General features: G+C 39.4%; 1 protein-coding gene across 1 annotated transcript; it reads right to left on the bottom strand.

The window, feature by feature from the left end:
• Positions 1-232: 232 nt before the first annotated feature.
• Rnf11 (ring finger protein 11) lies at positions 233-26127 on the bottom strand. The gene is made up of 3 exons (XM_034502865.2): positions 25840-26127; positions 4396-4565; positions 233-2079 (listed from the first exon to the last, which is right to left on the bottom strand). The coding sequence occupies exons 1-3, from the start codon at positions 25960-25962 to the stop codon at positions 1908-1910; spliced, it is 465 nt and encodes a 154-aa protein (XP_034358756.1). The 5' UTR covers positions 25963-26127; the 3' UTR covers positions 233-1907.
• Positions 26128-26959: the final 832 nt, after the last annotated feature.

Below are 26959 nucleotides of genomic sequence, written 5' to 3'. Positions count from 1 at the left end.
TTAAAAAGAATAGGAATCAGCCAAGAGCACTCAGTTCGGTACGATCCTGAGACAGAAGGGGGGTTTTGTCATCGTTGTTACTCTAACAAAGACTGCAACATGAAAGACTGGGAAAAGTTCATTTACAAATTTGAGAACCTAGGGAAAAAGTCTGACTATAATACTTGATGACACATGTATAATTAGAAAACATAAGGAATAAAAAGAATTATCACTAAAAATATGGCACAACTTCAGCTGTTTCCTCCAAATTTACTTTATAATTGGGTAGATATAAATTAATGAACAGAAAGTAAGCAATTTAACAGAACCTGATAATCTAATTTCAGTATTTTCCACGTTCATCTTTAAGTATTTCCATCATGGGATCCACTGGGAAACTAAACAATGTATGAATGCTTCAACTGAATGTCAAGTAACTATTTATGACATAATTTCTTCTATAACTCAATTATGGAGAACCTTCAAGAAACTTCTGTATGTAAAAAAGTGTTACTCAACACAATATAAAAGAACATTTCTCATTTGTAAGGTGGAGAGTGCGTCTGCTCATCATTTAACTACAATGTCACTGAGTGGAAGGAACACATCACCTGGAGAACATAAGGAACAATAAACACATGCTAAATGGATAAACAGTACATCTTTACTAGATAGACCATTTCTACCTGTAATCCTTCAGAAGTGCAGAGATTTAGAGTATTCTCACAGTAATTGCAAGAAAAAGTAAAGGAGAAGTTCCTTTGAGATCACAACTATGAAATCATGTGGTTATACAAATCCTGCTGCATTGGTGTGCAAAACATGAACACATTTACCTTTCCTGTCAGTCACCCAGCAAGACTTAACAGATCCCTTTCTATGAAAACAGACTAGATGTGTTTCTGTAACTTCAATAACCTCAGGACTACAGTAACAAGAGATGCAGTATCCTTTCGCTACGGTTCCAGACAGCAGGGAAAGAGGTCACAGGAAAGAGAATCAAAACTGTTACAGCTGAGAAACTATTGAAGTTTCATCATGGTGCCACCTTCATTTTTACATAAGCATGGTGGCATAGTTCAAGCTCAACAAATCAGAAATATTAATATTTGAATTTCAATTTGACTTTCAATTATCACCATATTACAACCAAAACAATAAGATAAGACACACAAGGAAGGGGATATCAAATCCACTTTGCGAGCCTTGTTTCCTGACACATTGACTCATTTTTAATAGAAAAGGGATAGTGCATCTCAGTTTGCTTACAAGCTAGGAGATCACTTTGAATTCTGCATTTCCTAACTGCAAACAGAATATAGCACTTACAACAGGTTATAAATAAACTGGTTTTCAAGCATAGAGCCAGCCCCAACGATAATAATACACTATTTAAAAAGACCTAAGGCAATGAATTCCATTTCCAATGGAAAAAAAGAACTGTGCAAACAAGCTTAAACTACTTTTTTTTTTTGTGCCAGTGTTATAAAATGTAGCTTTTAATAAAACCTTGACCCAAATGTCAGTAACTTTTCAGAAAAGAATTTGGGTGGGAGAAGAAACTTATTTCATTTAGGAAAAATAACAACTATCTTTTTCCTAAGCTTCAACACACACAATTTAAACATGTACAGTTGCTGTAACACTTTACACAATTCCTATGTACTGGAGCAAGAACAAGGTCTAGTAACAATTATATTTAAACACTGGGTCAAGGCTTTACATAAAAATACCATCCAACCTACTTTCCCCCTAAGTTTCTAAAATATCACATACTTTCCTCAACGTCTGCAGCCATCCAGGAATTTTTAGGAAACGTTTGTGCATGATCTTAATTCCTAACCCCTGGCTCTTTGGGCTCAGTGACAAAAGATCAAAACCACCACAACTGATGGTTCACTTGAAGTCAGACGAGAGACCCTGGCTCAGTTAGTCTCATAGGACGAAAGCAGTGCTGCATCAACTGGCTCCATGCAGGAGGGGCACGTGAAGGATCTCATCAACCAGTCATCTATACAGTCCAGGTGATAGATGTGCATGCACGGCAGAAATCGAATCGGGTCCCCATAAACAAAGTCCATCATACAGATCACACACCTGAGGAAGCAAGGAAGAAGTCTGAGACTTTCACATAATGTTCATCTAAATACACACAAGCAAAATATTCACATACCTAAAACATTTTTTAAAAGTTCCCCTGTTACCTCATTAGCAAAGCATGAAAACTGAACTTTTTTCCTAACATGCACTGAAACATATTATTTTGTTTTGATTTCTTGTTAATTTATTATAATCCTTGAAAGCAACTAAACTGAGCAAAGAAAAACAGACTACATTAAACAGCAAAGATCAAACCCATACTGTGCCTGAAAATAGTTACACATTACAAGAGACATCTGCTATGATGCTTTAGGTAGGAAATTACATCCTTTGCTTCCTTGCACTGCGTTTTCAGAGTAATCAGGAGTAATATTCATTGACTACAGGTAAAAACAGAATGACCGGGCCTGGAGTGGTAGTAAGTATTCTGGACACAGAAGTAGGTGGATCTCTCTGAGTTTTACTCCAGCTTGATCTACATAGAGTTCTAGGCCAGCCAGGACTGCATAAAAGCAGGCTGTCTCAAAAACAGAGCAAAAGAAAAAAGCAAAACAGAATGACTAATCCAGTCTACTGTGTGTTCTCCAAGTTAAAACTATCTTCATTAACTCACTTTCAAGTCCACTGCACTTCTCTACAGGTTTAGGAAATCCAATTCTACAAAGGTCCTAAACAAATGCTCTAGACAGACTTTGCTCTTAAGTGCCAGTATTAATCAAATGGTGCTACAGCTCAAACAGACAAACATTAAGCCTGTTTGATCTGTGTTTGTTGGTAAAGCCATTCTCAATTAGAATAGCTGTCTCTATTAAATTAAGACAATAAAATTATTCATCAGGCCTGAAAAGGTTACTTTAAGTTATAAAAGATCTCTCATATCACTAAAAACTATCACTAAATTGTTACTATAACTATTGCCCATAGACTCATGTACATGGATACTTGGGCTCTATGACAGTATTTGGCAGGTAAAAAAAACCTTTACATAGGCCAGTGAAGGACAAGCCTACAAGCCTATAGTCTAGCCATCTGTGGTGGTCAGCTTTCGGAGGGAACTACAACTGAGAAAATTCCTCCAGATTGGCTGTGGAGATACATGTCTACAGATGCTTTTTTTTTTTTTTTTTTTTTTTTTTTTTAATGACTGATATGGGAGGGCCTGGACCACTGTGAGCCATGCAACCTCTGGGCAGGTGGTTCCTGGGTAGTCTAAAAGGGCAAGTTGGACACACCATGTTGGGAGTAAGTCAGAAGCAAAGTTTCTCCTTGGCCTCTACTTCAGTTCCTTTCTTGCTTCCCTGATGGCTGACAGTAACCTGTAAACCAAGTAAACCTTTTTTTCTCCAAGTAGCTTTGGACAGTGTTTGGTCAGTACAGCAGAAAGTTACTAACACTGTTATTCCAGTCTAGTTCTCAGCTGCCTGTCTGTTAGCACAACGTAAGCAGCTACCTCACAGACCCACTAACACAGACAAGAGCAAGTCTTGCTGCCAAGCCTTTCCCACAATGAGTTCCATGAACTCATGAGTCAGAATAAAGCCTTTCTCTGTTAAAGCTTTGTCAGTTATTTTATTACAATGAGAAAAATAAGACAGCCATATACCCTAAAAAAGGATTTTTTATTTTTGCTTTTTTGTTTGTTTGTTTTTTCCTGAGACAGGGTTTCTCTATGTAGACCAAGCTGGCCTCAAAAATCCATCTGCCTCTACTTCCCAAATACTGGGACTAAAGGTGTGCACCACCATGCCTGGCTAAGTATTTCTGAATTATAAGTTATTCAATTATACCTCTACAATTATAGAGTTTAGATTTTTACCCCTCAATAAGACTATAGTAAACATTTTGTGCCTAAAACTCTAGTGTGTGTGTGTGTGTGTGTGTGTGTGTGGTGGTGTATAAAATGTCTAGGACCTTTAGTTAGCTCAGAGTTTAAGAGGTTTAACTTCTATTTATTTACAAAGGCTTAACCTCCTTGGAAAACTGTTAAAACAAAGCTACCAGAAATATCACATTTATATAGATAAATGGTTTTAACTATCCTCAACTGTCATAAATAGACAACTAGCAACAATAATGGTCAGAATGCAGGAATTCCCTTTATTGCTACATTTAACTCAGGTTTTCCAATGTAGAATTCCATAGGCTTCCTAAGTACATGAGAAAAAAACAAATTCCAAAAGCTTGACATTTCTAGTTGGAAATAAAGCTTAGTGGAACATTGTACAAGGTCCTAAGTTCAATCTCCAGTATCATAGGAAAAAAGAACCCCGCAACTACACACAGATCTCCAAAATACACAAAATTACTACTTACTCTCGGATCTTTTTTTCTGATCCATCTCTTCCAGGGTCATAAACTCCTTTAGGCAGATGCTGTATAAGGCCTATTCTTTGAGCTATTCTAATTTGTTCCTCTTCAGTCAGCTGAGTTGCTAGCCGAGTCTGGCTAGGTGTTGGATGATAGACAGGAACGGGAACTTGTTCCTAAATACGGAAGTGCAACAAACAATTGATTACTTTAAAAACCTATTTTCTAGAGTGTATTAAATTAACTTGCTTAGTCAAGGAAGGAAAATGGGCTCTGAGATAAGTTGGGGGGGGGGGTGGATAAATGCAGCAGTATGACAATATCTCACTGACTTTAAACAGTATGACTTATCTAATATGACCAAAGACAAGAGTGACCCTTTAACCATAACTGATAATGTTGGCATCTTCATCTTAGACACACTTTCTCCAAGTTTTATATTTAGTAAGTAAATTTCATGGTTTACAGTTAAAAAGACTGTCCCTATTACTAATGTACAAACTGGGTGACAGTGGCACAAGCCTTTAATCCCAGCAGTTGGGAGGTGGAGGCAGAGGCAGACAGATCTCTGTGAGCTAGAGGCCAGCCTGATTTACACAGAGAAACCCTGTCTCAATTGTTCTCCGTCTCCCAAAAGTCTTGACCAGGTTATTTACTATCTGTGCATCAACTTATGTTTAAAGAGGGTCACTGTAAAAGTTAAGTGGGAATTTTAAGTGTTATCCTTACTGCTGTACATTACACATGAATGCTTATAAGTATGTATCAGCTAGGATCACAACTCTGCTACTCTATGACTGCAGAACATTTCAGAACTAACAAATGTACTGGAGTCAGTACATTAAAGGTGGTTTCACACACCTTTAATCCCAACATGTGGATGCATGAGAGACTGAAGGATCAAGGCCTCTGAGGCCAGCCTGAGCTATATTGAGACCTTGACTCAAAAAGTTGAGAACAAAGATTCACTGAACTATAGTGAAAGTAAATGATGATATTTGTTCCAGTTTCTTTTAAGCCAAAAGCTCACTATGCAGACCAGAATATCCACCTGCCTCTGCTGGAATTAAAAGCAAACCACCTCAGCAAAGGCTCTGCTCCTCTGTATAAGACATCTGATGTATGTAAAGAGTCTACTGAAATGTTACCTAATAATAACTACAAGTATGGTGACCCATCTACTTTTCTCAGGGTTTCATTTCAGCTTATTCTACCAAACATTTCCTGAATCTTTACCCATTGTTCAATATCTAATTAAAGCTTCAGTTCAAGCCACAACACTGAGTCTTTTGGTTTTGTTTTGGAAGTATATTTTTAGGAGTGACTAATATTGGTGCTCACTTCTACCACCTCCTCGTACTTCAATATAAACCTTAAATGTTTACCAATTAATCATTTCCTATGTACAAGGAAACAGCACAAAAAAGATTATAAACCAGTTAAGAAATCTAAACTGCTGATTAACAGAAACACCAGCCTTCAACAAGAGACTTTATACACATAAAATACCAGTAGGGATAGAGGCCAAAACATACTTGGAGATTGGCTACTTGAGTCCACTGGCTGTAATCATCTCTATCTATGAATACAAAGATAGTTCATTGCATTTGGACTAATACAGCAATTACCTGTGCCCCAGGCACATAATTCCAACTCAAATATTACAAAACACATTACTGAAAATTACTGAAAACTATCGGTCATGTACCAGAATTTTGTAACATGTTATGAAAAGGATGATTTGGACTAAGGCATAATACAAGCAAAAGGGAAAACCTGATACAAATTACAACCAGTTATTTCTTCTCTAAATGACAATACTTGGCTTACTGCTTTAGATTTAACTTGGGTCCAAAATCAAACTATACTCCTGTTTCTTCTACAACCTTCTCAACTGAGAATTTCCATTTTGTCTCTCTAGGTTAATGACAGAGAAGAATAATGGAAAAAATGCATTTCATAGAATTTCAGACCTGGCACTTAAATATAATTTTAGCATATTACTTAATACCTGAGCCTTAAAGTTCCACACCAGCAGACCAGAAGACATATATGTTTTCTGTTTGTTTTTAAAGCATGTTATACTGCTGGGTGGTATGGTTCATACCTATAATCCTAACACAGGGGAAGTAATGACAAGAAGACTGCTTCTAGCTTGAGACCAGCTTGATTTACATACCATGTTCTAGGCTAGCCAGGGATACATTGTGAAAATATGTGAGTCTACACTTCCTAAGCACTGGATTAAAAAGTTTTATCAAATCATCATTTATCATTAATAGGAAACAGATTTTGTTCTACAAATCCAAATTCTGAGGTAATGTGGAACTCATAACCTGAGAAGCAAATATATTTCAAAATATTTTCCTTAATACTTTGTTTAGTTTCCCATCTGCTTGGATAGAAGGGTATTGAAAAGTATTTGCCCTAAAGAAATAATTTTAAATTAAAATCTTCCTTGAGGAAGATGCAACATTATAGAAAACACAATATACAATGAACAGAAAACAGTATGGTGATGAGTTAGATATTCACCCCTTAGTTCTGACCCACTAGGAAAATTCTAAAATTTTATGGATTTTTACTATATAACATGTATTGTGTTGGAGACCAAACACATAGCCTCATACATGCTAGGTCAAACTATATTCCTAGTTCCTTGTTACATAGTTAAAAAAAAAAAAAGCATCTATGTAAAATGACAAATGTCAATAATACTTTGGGCCCTAATCTTAACATAAGCCAGGAAAGAAACAAATGAAAATGTAAAATGTGCCTTTAATCCTAGCATTTGGGAAGCAGAGGCAAGAGTTTGAGGCCAGTCTGTCTCTAATTCCAGGGCAGCCAAGCCTACATAGAGAAACCCTGTCTCAACTCCTGCCCCCACCCACATCCCAAAAGTAAATGTGTTTTCATTATTAAAGCTGGATTCAATACCAGCATGGTAGGATACACCTGTAACCCCAGCAATTCAGGCAAAGGCAGGAGAATCACAGGTTCAAAATCATCCTTGGCGTACCAGCAAGTATAAGACAACTGAGTTACAAGGAGACCCTGCTCTCAAAAGCTGTTTATTCAAGTTAGGGAGTATGATACAATTTCCGAAACTAAAACAATGCAGTGGGGGACATGCCTAAATAATATCCAAGGCTGGAAACAGTACAAGTCTGGCTTGTGGTGAAGGAAAAATAAAGTCACTACTAAAGAATGCAGCCTGTCACCAACAGCTGTATATTTTCAGCCAGTAGGAAATAAGAGCTCACTCTTGATTTTTCTCCTTACAGTCTTAACATGCACTGTTGGCCCCAACCCCTCTCCAGCTGCAATCTCTTACTGGGAATATTTTCTCTAAATTTTGCCAGACTTACAGTTAGGGCCATAAAAAGGAAGATTTGAAATAGCTTAGTCTTAGTGTATGTTCTAGTTCAGATGATTCATTAATTTTGACCATAAAAGGATGGGGGAAGAACCCCAACAAAACAAGATTACATTTATATGTAGTTCCCAAATGACACATGGAGAACTAAATAAAAGCCTAGATATCAATGATACTGAAATGTATTACTTTATATTTAATGATGGTATAACCCAGAGTGGCCTGCATGTCTGATAAAGAGCACCACACCTAAAGAGGTGGGCTGGTATTTTTTTTTAAGGCTTGTTTTGTAACCAAGGATTCCTGATCCTTCTGCTTCTACATCTTGAGTTGCTGGGATTAGTCATTGCTACCACATTCTGTAAAAACATAATTAGGGTCCAATACATCCTCACACCCCAAGCTTCAGTTAGGTTAAGCAAACAAGAACTCTAAACTGAACCATATCCTCAGCCCCATTTTATTAAATTCAGGGAGCTATAGAAATGGCTCATCAATTAAGATTCTGAGTACATGCAAAGGATAGTTCCCAGTATCCATTTTGGATGGTGGAGAGGGGGAGGTGCATCTCAACTGCCTGAAACACTGGAGAATACGATGCTGACCTCTGTAGGTCTCTGCACTCTTGTGAAATACCCACACCCAGACATTTTTTTTTTTTTTAATTGTAGCCAGGTATGGTGGTGTGTATACCTTTAATCCCAGCACCTGGGGGACAGAAGCAGACAAATCTCTGTGAGTTTAAGACCAGCCTGATCTTTACAGAGTGTTCCAGAACAGAGATACACAGTGAGATCTTATCTAAAATTCATTTTTCAGAGTTAGAGAGACAGCCCAACAGGTAAAGAAACTTGTCACTAAGTCTGTTAAACCCAGTATGACTATCTAGGGAACACATGGTAAAGGAGAGAATTTACTTCGGCATGTTGTCTGTCCTCCAATTTCTACACATAGGCCTTAGGAAACCTACTCCCAACCCTATCCCCAGTTCCCCTTCCACAAAAAATAAAGTAAATGCACTTAGGCATCTCCCCTCCATGCACACACAATTAAATACTATTTTGTAGGTTTTCATATTCATAGAATTATATAATCAGTCAATTTTAGAGAATTTTGACCCCCTTAAAAGAAATCCTGCGCCGGGCAGTGGTGGCACACGCTTTAATCCCAGCACTTGGGAGGCAGAGGCAGGCAGATTTCTGAGTTCGAGGCCAGCCTGGTCTACAGTAGAGTGAGTTCCAGGACAGCCAGGGCTACACAGAGAAACCCTGTCTTGAAAAACCAAAACCAAAAAAAAAAAAAAAAAAAAAAAAAAAAAAGAATCCTGCATTCATTACCTGTATTTATAGATTTGCCTATTTTGAACATTTTCTGTAGACAGAACTGTACTATATAATCTTTTGCCTGGCATAGTGGCTCATGCCTTCCACTCTAGTACCCAGAAGCCCAAGGTTCAAGCATAGTGAATTCTAGGCTAACTGGGGCTATAGGGTAAGATACTGTTTCAAAGTGGGGGGTGGGGGAGGAACCAAAATCAAACAAAAAAACCAACTGTTTTTGTGGCAGGCCTTTCACTCAGAATGCTTTCAAAGTTCACTTACTCTCCAGCATGTATTAGAACTTTCTGCATTTGCTTGTTTGTTTTTTGCTATTCCATCTTCTGGATGTACCACAATCTGCATAGTCATTGGTAGACATTTGGGTTGTTTCCATTTAGAGCCTATTATGAAATCACACAATTCTGAAAGTTCATTTTCAAGGCTTTAGACATTTCTCTGGTACAAACTCAGAGTGAAACTCTCCACAAGCTTTTGAAGAATTGCCAATTTCCAAAGCACTGGCACCTCTTTGAATTTATACCAGGAATGAATGGGTGACAGACCCAGTGTTCTCCCCATCACCAAAACTTCTGTCATTTTATTTTAACCACTCTGATAGGTATGAAATGTTGGCTGATTGTGAATAATGGTGATTATCTTTTAATTTCCCAACTGTCCTTTTTTTAAAAATTAGGCTTGTTCTCCCCCCACCCCCTTTTAAGTAGACCAAATACCATTGTCTAGAGAAATGACTTGCAAACATTTTCTTGCCTTTTATGGATCTTTTCACCTATTCTTTGAAGTACCTGCTTCTTTTGCTTTTGCTGAAGGTCCCAGGGATCTTACCTAGGGTTTGGTGCATGCCAGTCAAGCAGTCTCCCACCTCCAGTCCTCAGCACAGGTTTTTAATTTTGATGAGACAAACTTATTTTTTGGTCACTTGAACTTCTGGCATCAGATCTAAGGAAGTTCTGTCTACCCAAGGTCATATGGAGACTGCATTTTCTAGTTGTACTGTTTGTTTTTTAGTTTGGTTTTGTTTTCTGTAGCCTAGTCTATATTCAAACTCTCATGAAACAGCACCCCTACGAGCCCCCTAAATGTAGCTCTTACATTTAGGTATGTGGAGCATTTGGTTTTGTTATTTGTTTGTTGAGGCAGTATTTCTCTATGTAGTTCTGGCTGGTCTTCAACTCAAAAGATCCTCCTGCCTTGGCCTACTGAGTGCTGGGATTAAAGATGTGAGCCACCACTGCCTGGCTCAGTTTCACTTTTTATGTGGACATGTGGATATATTACTGCTATCAGTTGAAAATTATTAAATAGACATGCTAACATGAAAGGGGAATTCTCACCGTCCTCAACATAGGCAACTTATGACAGATGATAAAAATGTCTTCCATGGATGGGCCCCCTAATTGGTTATCCAACTCCAAATGATCAGCCCTGAGATCGCGCATATATATATATATATATATATATATATATATACACACACACATTTGTATATAATATGTGTGATATGTGCAGGCATGTATGTGTGTGCATACATATATATATATATATATATATATATATATATATGCAAAACTCAGACTCAGAGGGTTGTATTTACACATGACATATATATATATAGATATATAGCTATATCTATATAGATATATATGTATGTGCATGTATATATATTATATAATATACACACATACATATACACATATATACAACTATATATGTATATATGTTTAACAATAATAAAGAGGCCAAGAATTTGAGGTGGAGAAGGAGGGCAACATGGAAAGGGCTAAGGGGGGGGGGAATATAATTATTTTAATTAAAAATTTTTAAATTTACTAAATGATAATAGTATATCCTAGAATCTCAGTGAAATATTTTACATTAAAGTTGAAAGAAATAGGGACCTACGACTCAACAGAAACCTAAATTTCTCAAGGTCATTTAAACTGGCCCAACTAGTTAGATTTTTTTTACACTCTCTCAGATCAGCTGATCTTCTACACAGTGTTCCTGTTTTCTAATACACAATTCAAAAACATCAATAATGCATTAGATTTCAATGCTGACATGTTACACTGCTGATATTTTTCTGCTACACCATTCAAAGTTTACCATGTGTCAGCATCTTTAAGTCCTAAAGTGAAAAACTGGGTTTTGTCTTGTTTTCAGATTTCTCTTTAGGGGTCTGAGGGTACAGCTCAGTGGTAAAGCTCCAAATAGTAAGTTCCAGAATAGCCTGGGTTATTGAGACTATGGCAAACAATATAAAACTCTTTTAGAAAATACAAATGCATTATCACATGACCTTAGGTTAGTCAAAACTCAAATGATTCCAAAAGCTCAAATGATGAAGAAGTAAGTTGATCATGATCAAAATTACAAACCTGCATTTTCAAAGGCACATATGTAGCTCAGCCAGTGCTAGGGCTCTTGCTTAACATGCTGAGTCGGGTTTTGGATCCAGCCCCTCTCCTCTTCTCATCCTAATCTCAGAACAAATGTAGCTTTGTAAAAACTACATTTTTTTTTTTTTTTTTTTTTTTACATTTTTACATGAGTTTCAAAGTTAGATTCTCTAGTGAAAAAAGGTTCACTAGAGAATCTAACTTTGAAACTCAAATGTAAAGCTGTCTACATCAGGACATTTGTCCATTAGCCATTTACATTAAGAGTTTTTTTTCCTTTTTTGGTTGGATTTGACTACTAGCATGTAGTCCAGAGTAGTCACAGGCTGGCTGAAGTTGGCCTAGAACTCCTGATCCTACTACCTTCACCTATTCAGTCCTGGATTCCAGATGGATATCACCACAACTTGGTGGTAATTTTCAAATGGAAACTGAAAATGTTCCATGGCACAAGATGAGAAACACAGCCAACTTGCCCACCCTTACTTCCACTACTCACCACCACACACACATATAAATTATTTTAAAATAAAAGGACAAAACAGGGTGTGGTGATGCACACCTTTAATCCCAGCACTTGACTTTCTTGAGGCTACAGAGAAAGTTCCAGTAGAGCTAGGGCTACAGAGAAACCAAAAAAGATAAAAAGTGTAGTGGTGCATAAGTTATAATCTCCTAGCACCTGGAGTATTGAAACCAGGACTGCAGAGCAAGAGCCTATCTTAAAACAAAAACACATAAATTACAGTAAAACAGAAGCTGGGCATGGTGGCACACACTCTTCTTTAATCCCAGCACTTGAAGAAGGAGAGTTCCAGGACAGACAGGGCTATGAACAGAGACCCTATTTCAGAATAAATAAATAAATAAATAAATAAATAAGAAAAATAAAAATTAAAAACCACAAAGATTTTAATAAAATTATGAAAAAAAAACCCTCTTAAATGTTAATGAGGATCTGCAGCTGTTAGAACTTGAGTTACAGACAATGAGTTGCCATGTGAAGAAATGAATCCAGTGCCTCTGGAGGAGCAGCCAATGTTAACTGCAGATCTATCTCTCTAGCCCTCAAATTATGAAAATTAAAGTGTCTAGCTTCTGTTTGACATAAGGAATTTGTATGTTGTTGCTCTAGTCCCACCAAGTAAAAAGCTAAACAAACCAACACATTAAAAATGATGTCCATAAAGGCAAAATGGCCTTCACCATTAGAGAAATAGATGCTGGAATACAAAGAAATCAGAATTTACTAGAGCAAAGACCAAGTACCAGGGTAGGGGCTGCTACTGATTTTAGTGCTAGAGGTTCAGTGTGGATAAGTCTTACAGTTATAAATTTCAGGGAAGCTGGGGTAAGTGGTACATGCCTTTAATCTCAGCACTTGGGGAGCAGAGGCAGACAGTTCTGAGTACAAAGCTAGCCTGGTCTATATAATGAATTCCAGGATAGCTAGCCAGAGCTACACAGTGAGACTCTGTCTGTCCAGTGCATACACACACCCCAACCAATCAACTGGAGGGAAAGCTAAAACTCAATAGTGAATGCAAAGGCAAATGTATCAGCAAAGGCAGTAGGAGTGCAACCACTTCATTATCTTGGGTTACAGAGTAAGGTCTGGGCTATCCTTGACAACACAGAGAGAGACTGTTCAATTACAAATACGAGCAGAGCCCAATGTGGTGGCAAACACCTTTAATCCTAGTACTCAAGAGGGAAAGGTAGGATCTCTGAATTTCTAGGACAGCCAGGGAAACACAAGAGACCCTGTCTCAAAAACAAAACAAAACAAAACAAAACACAACAAAAACCCAAACAAAGAACAATCCACAAAAGACCACATTATTAATCTGAGTAAATTTGTATAAATTGTCCCCACAGAGCAAATCTGTTGAGGTAGGGGCTTACAGAGAGGGAAATTCATATTGACAGTAGGGCAAGTTTTGTTTTTTTTTCAGGTGATAAAACTATTCTAACATTGAGTAGTAATGGCTGCACAATTCTAAACAAAGTTAATTATAAACAAAACAGGTGAAATATGTGGTATACCTTCATAAAGCTTTTAACACTTAAATGTGGTAGTAGATGTAGTTAGATGGTTCAGTCAGGAAAAGCTGCTTGCCACCAAGCCTTGGAAGTTTGCCACCCTAGCACTAATGCACCACCTAAATAATAACTGTAAACATTAAATGTGGCAACAAATATGCAAAGTACAAGTTGCTCTATAAGCCTCAGTTATAATAAGAAGATATTTTTCAAATTATGTGTATATATGTCTGTTGAGGTTTGGTCTGTTTGCAGCATACTCTAATGCTAAATACTGGTACTGGTTACCTCAGAGCCAAGAGAATTCTCACATACATCAAGTCATCAAGTGATGGAAGCTATGTGACCTTGCTCCTTAATTTCAAACTATTGGTTGAACAAAGATAGCCTATAGCTGGGCAGAAGAGAGGAAGGTAGAGTTTCGATTCCTAGGCTTGGGGCTGGAGGACAACCACGGGTAGGAAGAGAAGAGGGAGAGAGAAGACACCATGAATATGAATATGAATATTGAAATAATATGAATATTATATGAATATGAAAATGAAAACATGGCCATGAGGGCTGGAGTTAAGAGCTGTCCAGGTGGAACATGGCAAGTTTTAACTCGGGGTTATTAACGGGGAAGTAGATTCTAATAGCTCAGAGGGTAGATATCTGCCCAGCTGTAGTGTATTAAAGGCTTATAGAGAAATATAAAAGTTGTATCTCTTTTATCTGGGAAACCCCAATAGAGATTAAATATTTACCACAACATATGTCTATCATATGTCTATGTGTGGGTTTATACATGTGGGTACAGGTGATTTGAGACTACTCAGTGGATCCACTGGAGCTGGAGTTGCAGATAATGAAAACTGCCCAACATGGACTCTAGGAAGTGTATTCTGATCCTCTCAAAGAACAGCAAATGCTCTTAACCATTGAGTCATTTCTCCAGCTACCACCTCCCCATTTTGATACAGGGACTTACTGTATATAACCTTGGCTATGTGGACCAGGGGAGCCTAAAACTCAAGATTAGTCTGCCTCTACCTCCCAGATTAAAGGTGTGCACTGCCATGCCCAAGCTTAGGATGGCCTTCTACCCTCTTCTAAAGCACTAGGATTAAGTATTAAGTATATTGTATCACTGAAAGTACTCCCCATTCACCCAAGAAAATTATTCTATGGAAACATTTTACTTAAAAAGAGGATCTAATGAAAGAATTAGAGTCAACAAAATGATTTAATATTCACTTGAAAAAGGAAACAATTTAGTGAGCTGGCAAGAGATATCTAGTAACTCTAGTCAACACTTGATTCATTCCATGACTTAAGAAAGCTATAACCTAATCAACAGAACTATCAATGTATGAACACAAAAGGATTAAATGAAGCAAGTTTTAGAAATGTAATTTTTTAAGAAGTTAGGCTTTCCAGGCATGGTTCTGCACCCCTGTAATCCCAGTACTTTCAAGACTGGGGCAAGACAAGCTCCCCTGTGGGGAGCCAACAGAAGGCAGCTATCATCTTTGCAGCCATCTTGAGCCATATACCCTGACAAGAGACTTGTTTACAACAGCCTACAACAGCTGAGCACACTCTGATAACATCTTGGTTTAGGTACCCAGGATCTTCCCTTGGGTGTGTGAGACTTAAAGGTGTGATTTAAAGACTTAGAAGTGAGACATATAAAAGGCAGACAGAAGACAGACACTTAGAGTAGGCACTTGAGACTCGAGACAGGCAACTAGGATTAGATACTTGTACTTGGAAGAGTACTTGAGACTTGAGACTTGGAAGAGAACCTGGAAGAGGACTAGTAACTGGGAAAGAGACTAGCAACTCAGAACTGGGATTAGGACCTGAGACTTGGCACTAGGAACTAGGGATTAGGAACTCAAGACTTGGGACTTGGACTAGGAAGAGAGACTGAAGAATAAACGGGACTGAATCACACTCTGGTCTCCATTCTTCTAGTCTGTCCTTACTCTCTCTCTCTCTTGCTGAACCCTGACCCGTGGACTGGAGCAGCTTCGGACAGTGTGGGCTCTAAGAATTTAGCCCCCAAGGCTTTTGGCAGTGTGGGTTCCAACACTGATAGAGCAGTCCCCGACATTTTGGCCCCCAAACATGGGGCAGAGTGGTTCACAACATTTTGGCCCCCAAGCGTGGGGTAGAGTGGCTCTCAACACTCCCTTACTTCTAGCCCACCTTGGGCTATACAGTGAAATTTTATACACACACACACACACACACACATATATATATGTGTGTATATATATATTAAAATAGGTAGGCATTTTATTCTGTGTATCTTAAAACTTTTTAATTTTTAATAAAAAAAAAAAAAAAACATTTTAGACAGAGTCTTTCTACATAGCCCTGACTGCCCTGAAATTCACTAAGATCTGCCTAGCTCCATCTACCGAGTGCCGGGGGTCTACCGAATGCTGGGATTAAAGCTATGTGTCACCATGCCTAGCCATTCTTAAACTACTTGATTTTGAGTTCTGGATCATACATGGTAGTTAAGAGAACTTCTACAAGTTATCTTGACCTCCACTTGTGCACTGTGGCATGTGCTACCTCCTCCCAAATAAGTATATAAATGTAAAAAATAATAATCCAGTCATTTCCAAGAAAATTTATAGTAATAAATACTTCAAATGTTTAATGTACAATACCAGCTTAGTGTTTGCCTAAGGATTCAATCCTAGGTAACAAACCAAACAGCCAATAAGTATTTGATGCATTTAACACATTATTTAAAATAGCAAACAATAAAAGTGTTGGTCATATTTATAAATATGCTAAGAGTAGGGAAAGAATTATCTTTATGTTCGAGCAGCTAATAAAATCTCTCAGCTTTTCCTTTTTCTTAGCATTACATGGAGAACAATTAATAACATTTTAAAATGCCTACTTGTTTGTGTGTTTGTTTAATTTATTTGGAGGCAGGCTCTCATGTAGTCCAGGTTGATCTAGTCTAGGCTGACCTCAAACATGCCATGCATCAAAACCAAGAGTAGTTAAGTGGTCCAAATAGTAGCAGCATGTTTAGCACATGTAGAACTGGATGGGAGTCCAACTGAGCTGTATCTCCATTTATGTGTATGCTTTTTAACTGTACATGATTCAGCACCTCCCTGAACTCTAATTCATGTCTCTACTGATAATTCTACTGATAATTCAACTGTAAACTCTCCCATCTAATCAGGGCACCTCAACTTTTTTGTTTGTTTGTTTGTTTGTGTTTTTCCAAGACAAGGTTTCTCTGTATAGCCCTAGCTGTCCTGGAACTCACTTTGTAGACCAGGCTGGCCTCGAACTCAGAAATCCACCTGCCTCTGCCTCCCAAGTGCTGGGATTAAAGGTGTGCGCCACTACTGTCCAGCACCTCAACTTTTTATTTACTTTTATAGTAAGGTTCCAAGTAAGATTTCATTGGAAGCCTTTATCAGTGAAAAGGCACATTCATGATTCTCTACACTATCATACAACTAAACAGACTTCAAGATAAACAGACCTAGAGATGGCTTAGCAAAAACACATTGTGCTCTTGTAAATGATCTTGGTTCCATTCCCAGTACCCACAAGATGGCTCACAAACATCTGTAACCCCAGTTTCAGGGAAACCAACAGGTATGCATGTGATACACACATACGAATGCAGGCAATACACTTATACACAGAGAATAAAATATTCTTTAAAAATTTACTAAAAAGCTTATATATTAAACAATCTAGTACTAATAATTTCATACTAGCCTTACCTCCTAAACCTTAACTAAAATGTCAGGTAGTTCCTTGAAAGTAAGGGATGTATCACTTCTCCTTTCTTCTTGGTGCCTAACACATAACCCACCGAGAGAAGCTAGTATGATAACCTGAGTTTGATGTTCAAGACCTACATGAGAGAACCAACTCCTTCCAAGTTTTTTGACCTGACTCTCAACCAACACCAAATATATGTGAAGAATATGACTTTTTAATATTCAGAAATTTAAAAAATTCTAAAATATATATTTGAAGGGATGTTCTCTTGATTCCCACACTTTACTGTATACTTTCTAAATTGAGTAATAATTACTTATCTGGCTCCTGAGAGTGCACATCAGGCTAGTTATTTAATCAAAAGATATGTTTGTAAGACTGAAGATATGGCTCTGCATTTAAGAGCACACACATAATTCTCTTTCAGAAGACAAAGAATTGGGGGCTAGAGAGATGGCTCAGTGGCTAAGAGCATCGACTGCTCTTCCAGAGGCCCTGAGTTCAATTCCCAGCAACCACATAGTGGCTCACAACCATCTATAGTGGGATCAAATGCAGTCTTCTGGTGTGTATCTGAAGACAGCTACAGTGTACTCATATAAATAAGTAACTCTTAAAAAAAAAAAAAAAAAAGACAAAGAATTAAGTTCCCAGAACCTACACCAGACTGCTCACAACCAATTCTAGCTATAAGGGATCTGAACTTTTCTAGATTCCATAGGCACCAACACAGCCACATGACTTTAAAAAAAGAAAAGAATCTGAAAATACTATACTTACTAATTAAGTAGCATGATAACTAACTTCTAGACTTTTTAGATCAGAATTTTCCCATTTTTTTTGTTTTTTTGTTTGTTTGTTTGTTTTGTTTTTCGAGACAGGGTTTCTCTGTGTAGCCCTGGCTGTCCTGGAACTTACTCTGTAGACCAGGCTGGCCTCGAACTCAGAAATCTGCCTGCCTCTGCCTCCCAAGTGCTGGGATTAAAGGCGTGCGCCACCACCGCCCGGCTTCCCATTTTCTGTTTTAAAATATATCAGATGGCCTCCTTAGTATCATTTAAATTCATAATTTAGTAATATTATATTTAATCATTACCAGTGTCTACCTCCAAAAACCAGGTATATCCAACCAGCATCTTATGGCCACATTCCATAGGACAGCTGTATGTGGTCCAACACATTTGTAGGTGTCAACACATCAGAAAGCTAGATATACCTGCATAGCAACTTTTCATTTACTTGATAATTTCTTTGAATACAGAATAGAAACTTATCATCTCGAACTCTGTATTTGAAGGCATTACTTGGTAGAGACATACTCAGGAAACAAGTAATGTATCATTTCTTCCTCCCACTCCCACCCTCTGCTGTGTGTGTATAGTGTTTGCACACCTTTAATCCCAGCAGTAGGAAAGAGAAAGGTTGACAGCTCTTTAAGGCCAGACTGTTCTATATAGCAAGTTCCAGGTCAGCCAGGACCAGTCAAATCTTGTTTTATTTAAAAAACAAACAAACAAACAAACATAAAAACCAGAATCAAGCTGGGCAGTGGTGGTGCACGCCTTTAATCCCAGCACTTGGGAGGCAGAGGCAGGCGGATTTCTGAGTTCGAGGCCAGCCTGGTCTACAGAGTGAGTTCCAGGACAGCCAGGGCTACACAGAGAAACCCTGTCTTAGAAAAACCCAAAAAACCCAAAAAACAAAAAACCAGAATCAGAATCAAGTTGAGCATGATGGTGTTTGCTGTGGAGTCAGGATGAACAGGAGTTGGAGGTTATCCCCAGCTATATTTCAAGCTCAAAGCCAGCCTGAGCTACTTAAGACTTTGTCACAAGCAGATATACACTCACAAAAAGTCTACTGGACATGTTCTCAAATACCTCTGATCCCAGCACAACCTGGAGGCAGAAGTAGGTGAACCTCTTTGAGGCCAGCCTTGGTCTATAAAATGAGTTCCAATAGGGCTACAGAGAACTCTGCCCTCCCTCGAAAACCAAAAAAACCAAAACTGTCCTATATCAAGTTTTTTATTTTATGAAAACTTTGAGATCTAAAAACCAAGTCTTATTTAAAATTGAGGAAAATCAAGTTCAGATTTTTCGTATCAAGTAACTCATCTCATTGCCTCATCTCCTCATATTACTCTATAATTAGCTCTAGAATTAAACTGTCACATTGACCGTGCTACTCTTAAAGGAGCATGCATCCTTAATGCCACTTAATGACTCAGTTCAAAGTCAGACACAGAAATTTCAACAACTGTCACAAATAAAAGCCAGGAGCCTGGGACAGCTTGCAGATAATGGTACTTGGGGCCAAACATGCAAGCCTGAGGACCTGAGTTTTTATCCTTGAATCCATGAAAGTAGAAGGAGACCCCTGCAATGCTATCCTCTGATTATCACACCTATGCCATGCACCCAAAGTTGCACAGGCACAAAAATTTTATTAAACAAGACAAAACAGAACAGAGTGATAGTCCAAGTCTTTAATCCTAGCAGAGGCAGGTGGACTTCTGTACCTCTTAGCAGTACTTGGTCTACATATTGAGATCCCCTCTATACATACATACATACATACATACATACATACACACACACACACACACACAGAGAGAGAGAGAGAGAGAGAGAGAGAGACCCCAGAGCCAGAGAACTGACATTAATTGTTCAGTCTAATTGGAATATGGGAAGTTATATAAAAGAAAATACAGGGCTACAAAAGGCTAGAAAGGCATAGAGTAAAACCACAACTTTGAGTGCTTAGAGATCAGTGATTAGTCATAAAGAACCATCAAGGATTAATCCACAAAGAATCTGATCTGGGGCAAGGTGGAAGGAAGAGGGCAAAGAAGACATCAATTAAGTGTTACAGGAATTAATGATGATCTCAAGTTGATCACAATACTGGAAAACACGGCATACTTTTATGCTACTCAAATATTCACTGGGTGTCAATATTTGGATTTTTTTTAAAACAAGGTCTGATGTCATACATTCTGGCCTTAAACTTGTTTCCCATCTCCCGAATGTCTACAATATTTATGGTGGGTCTGCTGTATTACAGTGAGTATTATCACAACAATGAGAACAGTTGAAATGTTCACTATATATTTCTCACTTGAGGAAGTTGATCTGGAAACTGAGCATAGTAATACATACCTTCTAGACTGCTATCTGTTCTACATAACCAAACAAGGACAACTTAGCAAAACCTATTTTATGCATGCATACCACACACGTGCAAAAAAACAGACTAGAAGAGACCCTTGTGAGCCACAGTGTGGGTGGTAAGAAGGGAATCTGGGTCTCCTGCAGGAGCTGCAAGTGCTCTTAACTGCTGAGTCATTCTCTCCAGTCCTGATAGTCTAGATTTTTAAAGGGAAGTTACTTTTAGTAAGTGTATAGCGCAAACTTGATTTTTTTTTTTCAAAAATTGTTTATATGTGCCAAACACATGCAGGAGCCTATGGAGACCAGAAGAGGGCATTGGATACCCTGGAACTGTTATAGGCAATTGTGACCCATAGGTGCTAGAAACCAAAGCTGGTCCATCTACAAGAGCTGTAAAGACTTTTAACACTCTCTACAAATCCCAATAGCCTTTTAACAAAAATGTACTTTAAAGAAAGCTTTATTCAGGGCTGTAGTAGCAATTCATATCATGAGAGCCTGAATTAGGATCACCAGTACCAACCTAAATAAAGCAGGCACAGGAACGAACATTACAGGAATGCACATTTGTAATCTCAGTGCTGGGAAGACAGAGACAGGTCCATCTTTGGAGCTCTTTGGGCAGCCAGGTCAGGCAAGGTCCAGGGTCAGTGAGAGACCCTATTCTCAAAAATAAGGTGGCACATGAGTCTTTAATCCTAGTACTAGAAGGCAAAGGAAGGAGTATCTGTTAGTTCAAGGCCAGCCTGAACTACACACTATGAGACCCTGTCTCCAAAACAACCATTTCAAACTAAAGATGTTCCTTGCTTTACAGTGGAGTTAACCCCAATAAACCCACTGTAAGTTAAAAATACCCTTAGGATGAAATATTTAGTGTTACCTTCCCAACCAACAGCATAGCTAAGCAATACAGTACAGCTCAAAGGTATCAGTTTTTAAATTATCATTGTAATAGCCTGGCTGCAAGAGAGCTGAAGACTGGTAGTACCTCTAGCATCACAGAAGTAATAAAGCAGGTTGTGGTGGTACAAACCTAAATTCCAGCTCTTGGGAAGCTGCTGAAAGAGGTCAAGGTCAGCCAAGGCTTTACAGTTTATTCTAAGCAAGCTTTGAATACATAAAGACCTTGTCTTAGAACAAAGGAAAACCAAAAATCTGCTGAGATATCTCACTAGTGGGGGTGGGGGGGAGGAATCAAAATTCAGAGTATAGTCTATTGTGCATTACTTATATACCATCAAAACTGCAAGATGAACCAATACAAGTCAGGACAATCTATAAATATAAAATCGAGATGCACCAATCTATGTATATTTAGTCAATAATAAACTCTTTTAACAGAGTGTCATCCTCAAATTAACACACTAATATCTTATGTATACAGATTCCAAGCATTGTTTCCTGAAATGCATTGTTTTTGGCAGGCAATAAAGATGTAGGACAAAAAATATAAAATTATATTAATCAATAATAATTCAAACCAGTTCTTATATTGGCTTTTTAGGTGGTTTTTTGTTTGCTCATTTTTTTTCCCTTGAGACAAGAGTCTCAGGCAGCCTAAGCTGTCCCTGAACCCCTAATCTTTGTGCCTCAGCCCCTGAGTCTAAGATTACAGGTGTGTTAGGCTATGCCTGGCTTGTACTTGATTATCAGGAATTTAGGGCCATCTTCAGCTATAGAGACAGTTGAAAGCCAGCGTGGGCTACATGAAAAAAAAAAAAACCAACTTCAGGCATGTAACAGTGTTTGCCTAGCATGTTGGAGACCTTGTGTTTGATCTCTAGTATAATCCTCCATCCAAAATAACCTCCAGGACAGAAGCAAAAAAAAGTCTTGAAGGAGGTACAGGAATCAATCATCCATTCATGGTGAAACCTAGGTAGTAATCCAGTCAAAGGAACAAACAGGGCAAAGGTTTTTTTGACCTAGACTATCTTAGAACAGTCAGGAGACCAAGAGGAGAGCTGGTGTAGAATTTAGAGAATACTGTAAGAAATTCTATTATAGACCCATGAGCTTAGTGGAGTACTGTGGTCCCACTATGACTAGCTGCTATGCTGAGAACCTGGTTTAGGGAAGGGTGAAATCAGATTAATAAAGCAACCAGAACCTGGTTTGGTGCTCACACCTGTAATCTCAACACTCAGGAGGCTGAGGCTAAGTCAGAAGCTTAAGTCTCAGAGTAAGACCCTGTCTCAAAGATCTTTAAAGAAAAAAATACAAGAAGAAATCAACAACAAAATGAGAAACAGTAAGAGCTCCATGCAAATGCTGGTAATGATGGTGTTTTGTTTAGTGCTCATGTAAGATCCAGGGCCTCATATCTTAAGCATGTACTCTACCACTAAATGACACTTTCAACCCAGGACTTACTTTCAAGCCCAAATAAAGTCTGTTGGTTATTGTTAGTAAAAATAACTGGACCTTCCTTTTACAGAGCTCTTGTATACCTGTATACTGTATAACATAAATACAAGAAGTATGTTTTAAGTATTTGTCACAGGAGAAAAGGAAAAAAAAATATGCTCCTTTAATTTTAAGCCATATGGCTTTAATTTTAAGCCATATGGCTTTAATTTAAAGCCATATTGTAACTGAATATATTCTTTGTTTTGTTTTGTTTCTTTTTTGAGACAAGGTCTCACTGTTTATCCCTGGCTGGCCTGGAACCTGATATGTCAACTTGGCTGGTCTGGAACTCAAGATCCACCACTTCTGCCCTTCCTCCACCTCCCTAGTGCTGCAACGAAAGGTGATGTACCATGCCCAGCATGGGTTTTGTTTTATTTTTTGTTTCTGTGTAGTCTTGATGTCCTGGAACTGATCTATAGGTCAGGCTGGCCTCGGAACTCAGAAATCTGCCTGCCTCTGCCTCCTGAGTGCTGGAACTAAAGGTGTGTGCTACCACCTATTCTTTAAGGAAACAAATCAATACCACTGTAGCTTTTATGTTAATTATATACTATTTCTTTTTAAAAGCCCAAATATTATAAATCATTTACTTCGGACTGGTGTTTCTCAAATCATGCAAAACAAATATTAGTAATTTCAGGGACAAATATTAGTAATTAGAAAACAAATATTAGTAATTAGAAATTATTAGAAAACAAATATTAGTAATATATTAGAGACTTCAGGAGGATGTTATCATTTCTACAGGTTTCTCGGAAACTCTTGAGATAGGGTCTCATTCTATAGCCCAGAGCAGCACTGAACTCAGTATGTAGCACTGACCTCTAACTGTCAGCATGCCTCCCAACTTAGCCTTCCAAGCACTGAGAAGACAGATGAGCCACCAAGACAGGCTAAATATTTCTTTTTATGTTCTCATATTTTAAAGTAACTATTTTTTTGCAATTCATAGTAATTTTGCATATCAGGATTTGGGTCATTCATTTCAGGAAAAGGCAACCGCAATACAATTTCCATTGTCAAAAATAACATTCCAAAAAAGTACTGGTAATACCAAAAGCCATCACTATGATCTAGTCCTTTTGGAAAGGATAAAAATATAGTCTCTATAACTCTAAAATTACGGTAAGAATAACAGAAAGCAGCAAGTCAGATATCCAACTTTCCTAGAAAGAGGCTAAGGAACACAGACTTGGGAAAGAAAGTTTGCTCATGCCATCTGCATAAATACATTTTAGAGGAGCGATTCAGTGGATGGGAAAACAGTAAGATAGCCTGAAAGATGGGCCCAGTGGTCTATACCACCTCTAATTCCAGGAACTCTGGAGGCTGAGGCAGGAGGACAGAATGTCTGTCGGGTCGACTTCCTGAGACACTAACAGTAAGTTTAAAAAAAAAAAAAAAAAAAAAGAGAACAGAGTGATAGCTCTGTAGTAGTGTTTTGCTAGAATGTATAGGGTTCTCAGTTTAAGTCCTGCTACTGATAAAATATCCATATTCCATTTAGAATTAGAGATTGCTCCTGAAGCAATTTAAATATGTTGGGAGAAATGGGCCACATAAATATAGCCAATACTTAATTTTTATGGGACAGAAATTTTATGAAATATTGAAGACAGAGTTTCTATTCTTCATTTATCTTGGTTATTGAGTATCTACTATGAGTCAGATGCTAGAGTATAAAAGCACCTGGAAACTGTCCCAAATTCAGCTTGTACAAGGGGAAGAGAACACATATGTCAAGGGTGAGACACACAACTACCTAAACAAAGATACAGCACTAAATTGTTATAGGTATGGTACTGCTTGTAAGTGTAGAAGGTTCATGGGGGACATATCTAGGAATTCAGGGAGGGAGGGAGGGAGGGAAATGTCAGGACTTTAGATACTTGAGCTGAGTCCTTGAAGAGGATTAGATGTTCACCTGGGCAACCTGGGGGAAGGGCTCTTAGCACAAAGATCACCTGGAGCAAAGACAGCCTGGTTTGGCAAGCTTGAAATATAGAGACGTCTTGTAAGGCTACAGTAAAGATTGGACTTGACTAACATGCAAAAAAGACCCTGATGGGGGTCAGAAAATCAGCTCATATGATCACTTTTTTTTGCCACGTGATGAGAAACTGGTTTACACAGGATTGAGAAAACACTACACCAGATAATGATGTCACCACATAAAATCACGGGAGACTGCAGTTAGAACACTAAACTCTCTTCAGGAAAATATTAAAGAATTGTATTCAAGCCCACCTGAGAAGTTTACTCAATGTATCGTTTAGAAAGACCCATTCAGGGGTCTTTGATAAAGAGGACTTTAACAGATGGCATTTCCCAAGTCAGGTTGAAAGGTCTCTCAAGTTCAAGATAATCAAATTTTTATTAAGTCAACTTACTTAAAAGGTGTGTCACAGGGGTGGAGCTTTATATTACCACATATGTATATATAAACACGTAACTCTTTATGAAACTAAGACCAAATCGCCACTTGGAATTCTACCTCCCAAGTAGATGGTAAAAAGACATCCTACCAGAGCCAATTAACAAAAGAGTGGGGAGGATCATATACGAAAACACAAATATAAGGGGGGAGGGGGTGACAAGCTACCCCAAACCCATAATCCTGTTGGCAGTCTGATGAGGAAATCACACAACTCAGACATAAAGGCAGGAAAATCATGTCATTCTCTACTCCACAAGCTAAACTACCAGACATCGAAGGGGATAAGATCATATACTCTTAATTCCTGAACTCAAGGACAGAAGACCGTCCTCAACCCGTGCCCAAGGGGACGCCAAGAAGGACCCTTTTCCATTTGGGAACCCGTCAGCAGACACCCTCAAGGCCAGCCCTGAAGGGGTCAACGCCCCCCGCCCCTAGTCTAGGCCATGGAGGCCAAGGGCAGAGGGCCTGAGCCGCCTCCTCTCGCACGCCCGACACACACCCTCCCTACCTGATATGGCGGCGGCGGCTCCTGATCTGGCTCCGTCCCCTCGCCAAAGCTAGCCCGGTCCGACTGAGACTCGTGAAGCAGGGAGATGTCATCCGAAGTCGGGGATTTGAGGCAGTTCCCCATCTTCCGGGGCTGGGGTGTATGCTTGAGATCTGGGGGAGGAAGAAAGCTGTGACCCGGTCTCCCGCACACTCGGCGGTCAGCTCGCTCGGCGCCGCGGGGTCCGAGGCGGCAGGCCCGGGGCTCAGGCGGCGGCTCCCCCGCGCCCCGGCGCCACCGAGGGGCCGCTCATGCCAGCCCCCGGGGCAGGGGGCGCGAGGCTAGGCCGCGGGCTGCGCCGGGGTCGCGTCTGGAACCTGAGGGGGGCGGGGGCGGGGAGACTGAACGCTTCCCCACCCCGCCCCCCGCGGGGCGGCGGCGGCCACGGGCTGCTGGGCCTAATCCAGGTCAGGAGGGGGGGGCGCGGCCGTCGCGGCTGCCTCAGCTGCTGCCTCAGCTGCTGTTGCCCCTGCCGACGCCGGAGCCGCGGCCTGGGGCCTCATCCTACTCCGCCTCAGCGCGGCGGCGGTGGCCAGAACGAGGCTGGCCAGTCCTACGTCATGCCGCCGTGCGTGCTCCGGCCCCGCCCCGGGCGCCGCGCGCCCCGCCCCCAGCCAGGTTGGGCTGCGTGGCTGGGCTCTGAGTTTAAGGTCCCGACTGTGTGGCTGTCAGTCTCCTAACCACCTACCTCTAGCGAACCCTACCGAATCTGGCTGCAGCCCGCTCGTGACTTGAAGCCCTTACCTTCGCGGTGTCCTCAGAGACTGTTTACGCTGTCTGCTGGGTGATGTCTGTAAACACGAATCTGAATGGATCAGGCAGATAGCTGAGGAGTTTAAATAGCTTCCTTCTCCTTTATCCTTTCAGAATAAAGTCCAAACTCACAATGAGCACGCCCTACCCATCCAATATCACAGACATGAGATTATCGAATTGTCTATTTCTTCCCAATCCCACCTCTCAAACTAACATTTGCAGTTGATTCTCAGTTTCCCTGTATTCATCATTGTCCCCCTGCCTTACCCTTTGAATGGTTGAGGCATGCATATATAACCATATGGCTGCCCTTGAACCCTCCAAT

This window comes from Arvicanthis niloticus, chromosome 5 (genome assembly GCF_011762505.2).
Source record: "Arvicanthis niloticus isolate mArvNil1 chromosome 5, mArvNil1.pat.X, whole genome shotgun sequence".
NCBI classification, from domain to species: domain Eukaryota; kingdom Metazoa; phylum Chordata; class Mammalia; order Rodentia; family Muridae; genus Arvicanthis; species Arvicanthis niloticus.
This window is presented reverse-complemented; position numbering and strand designations above follow the sequence as displayed.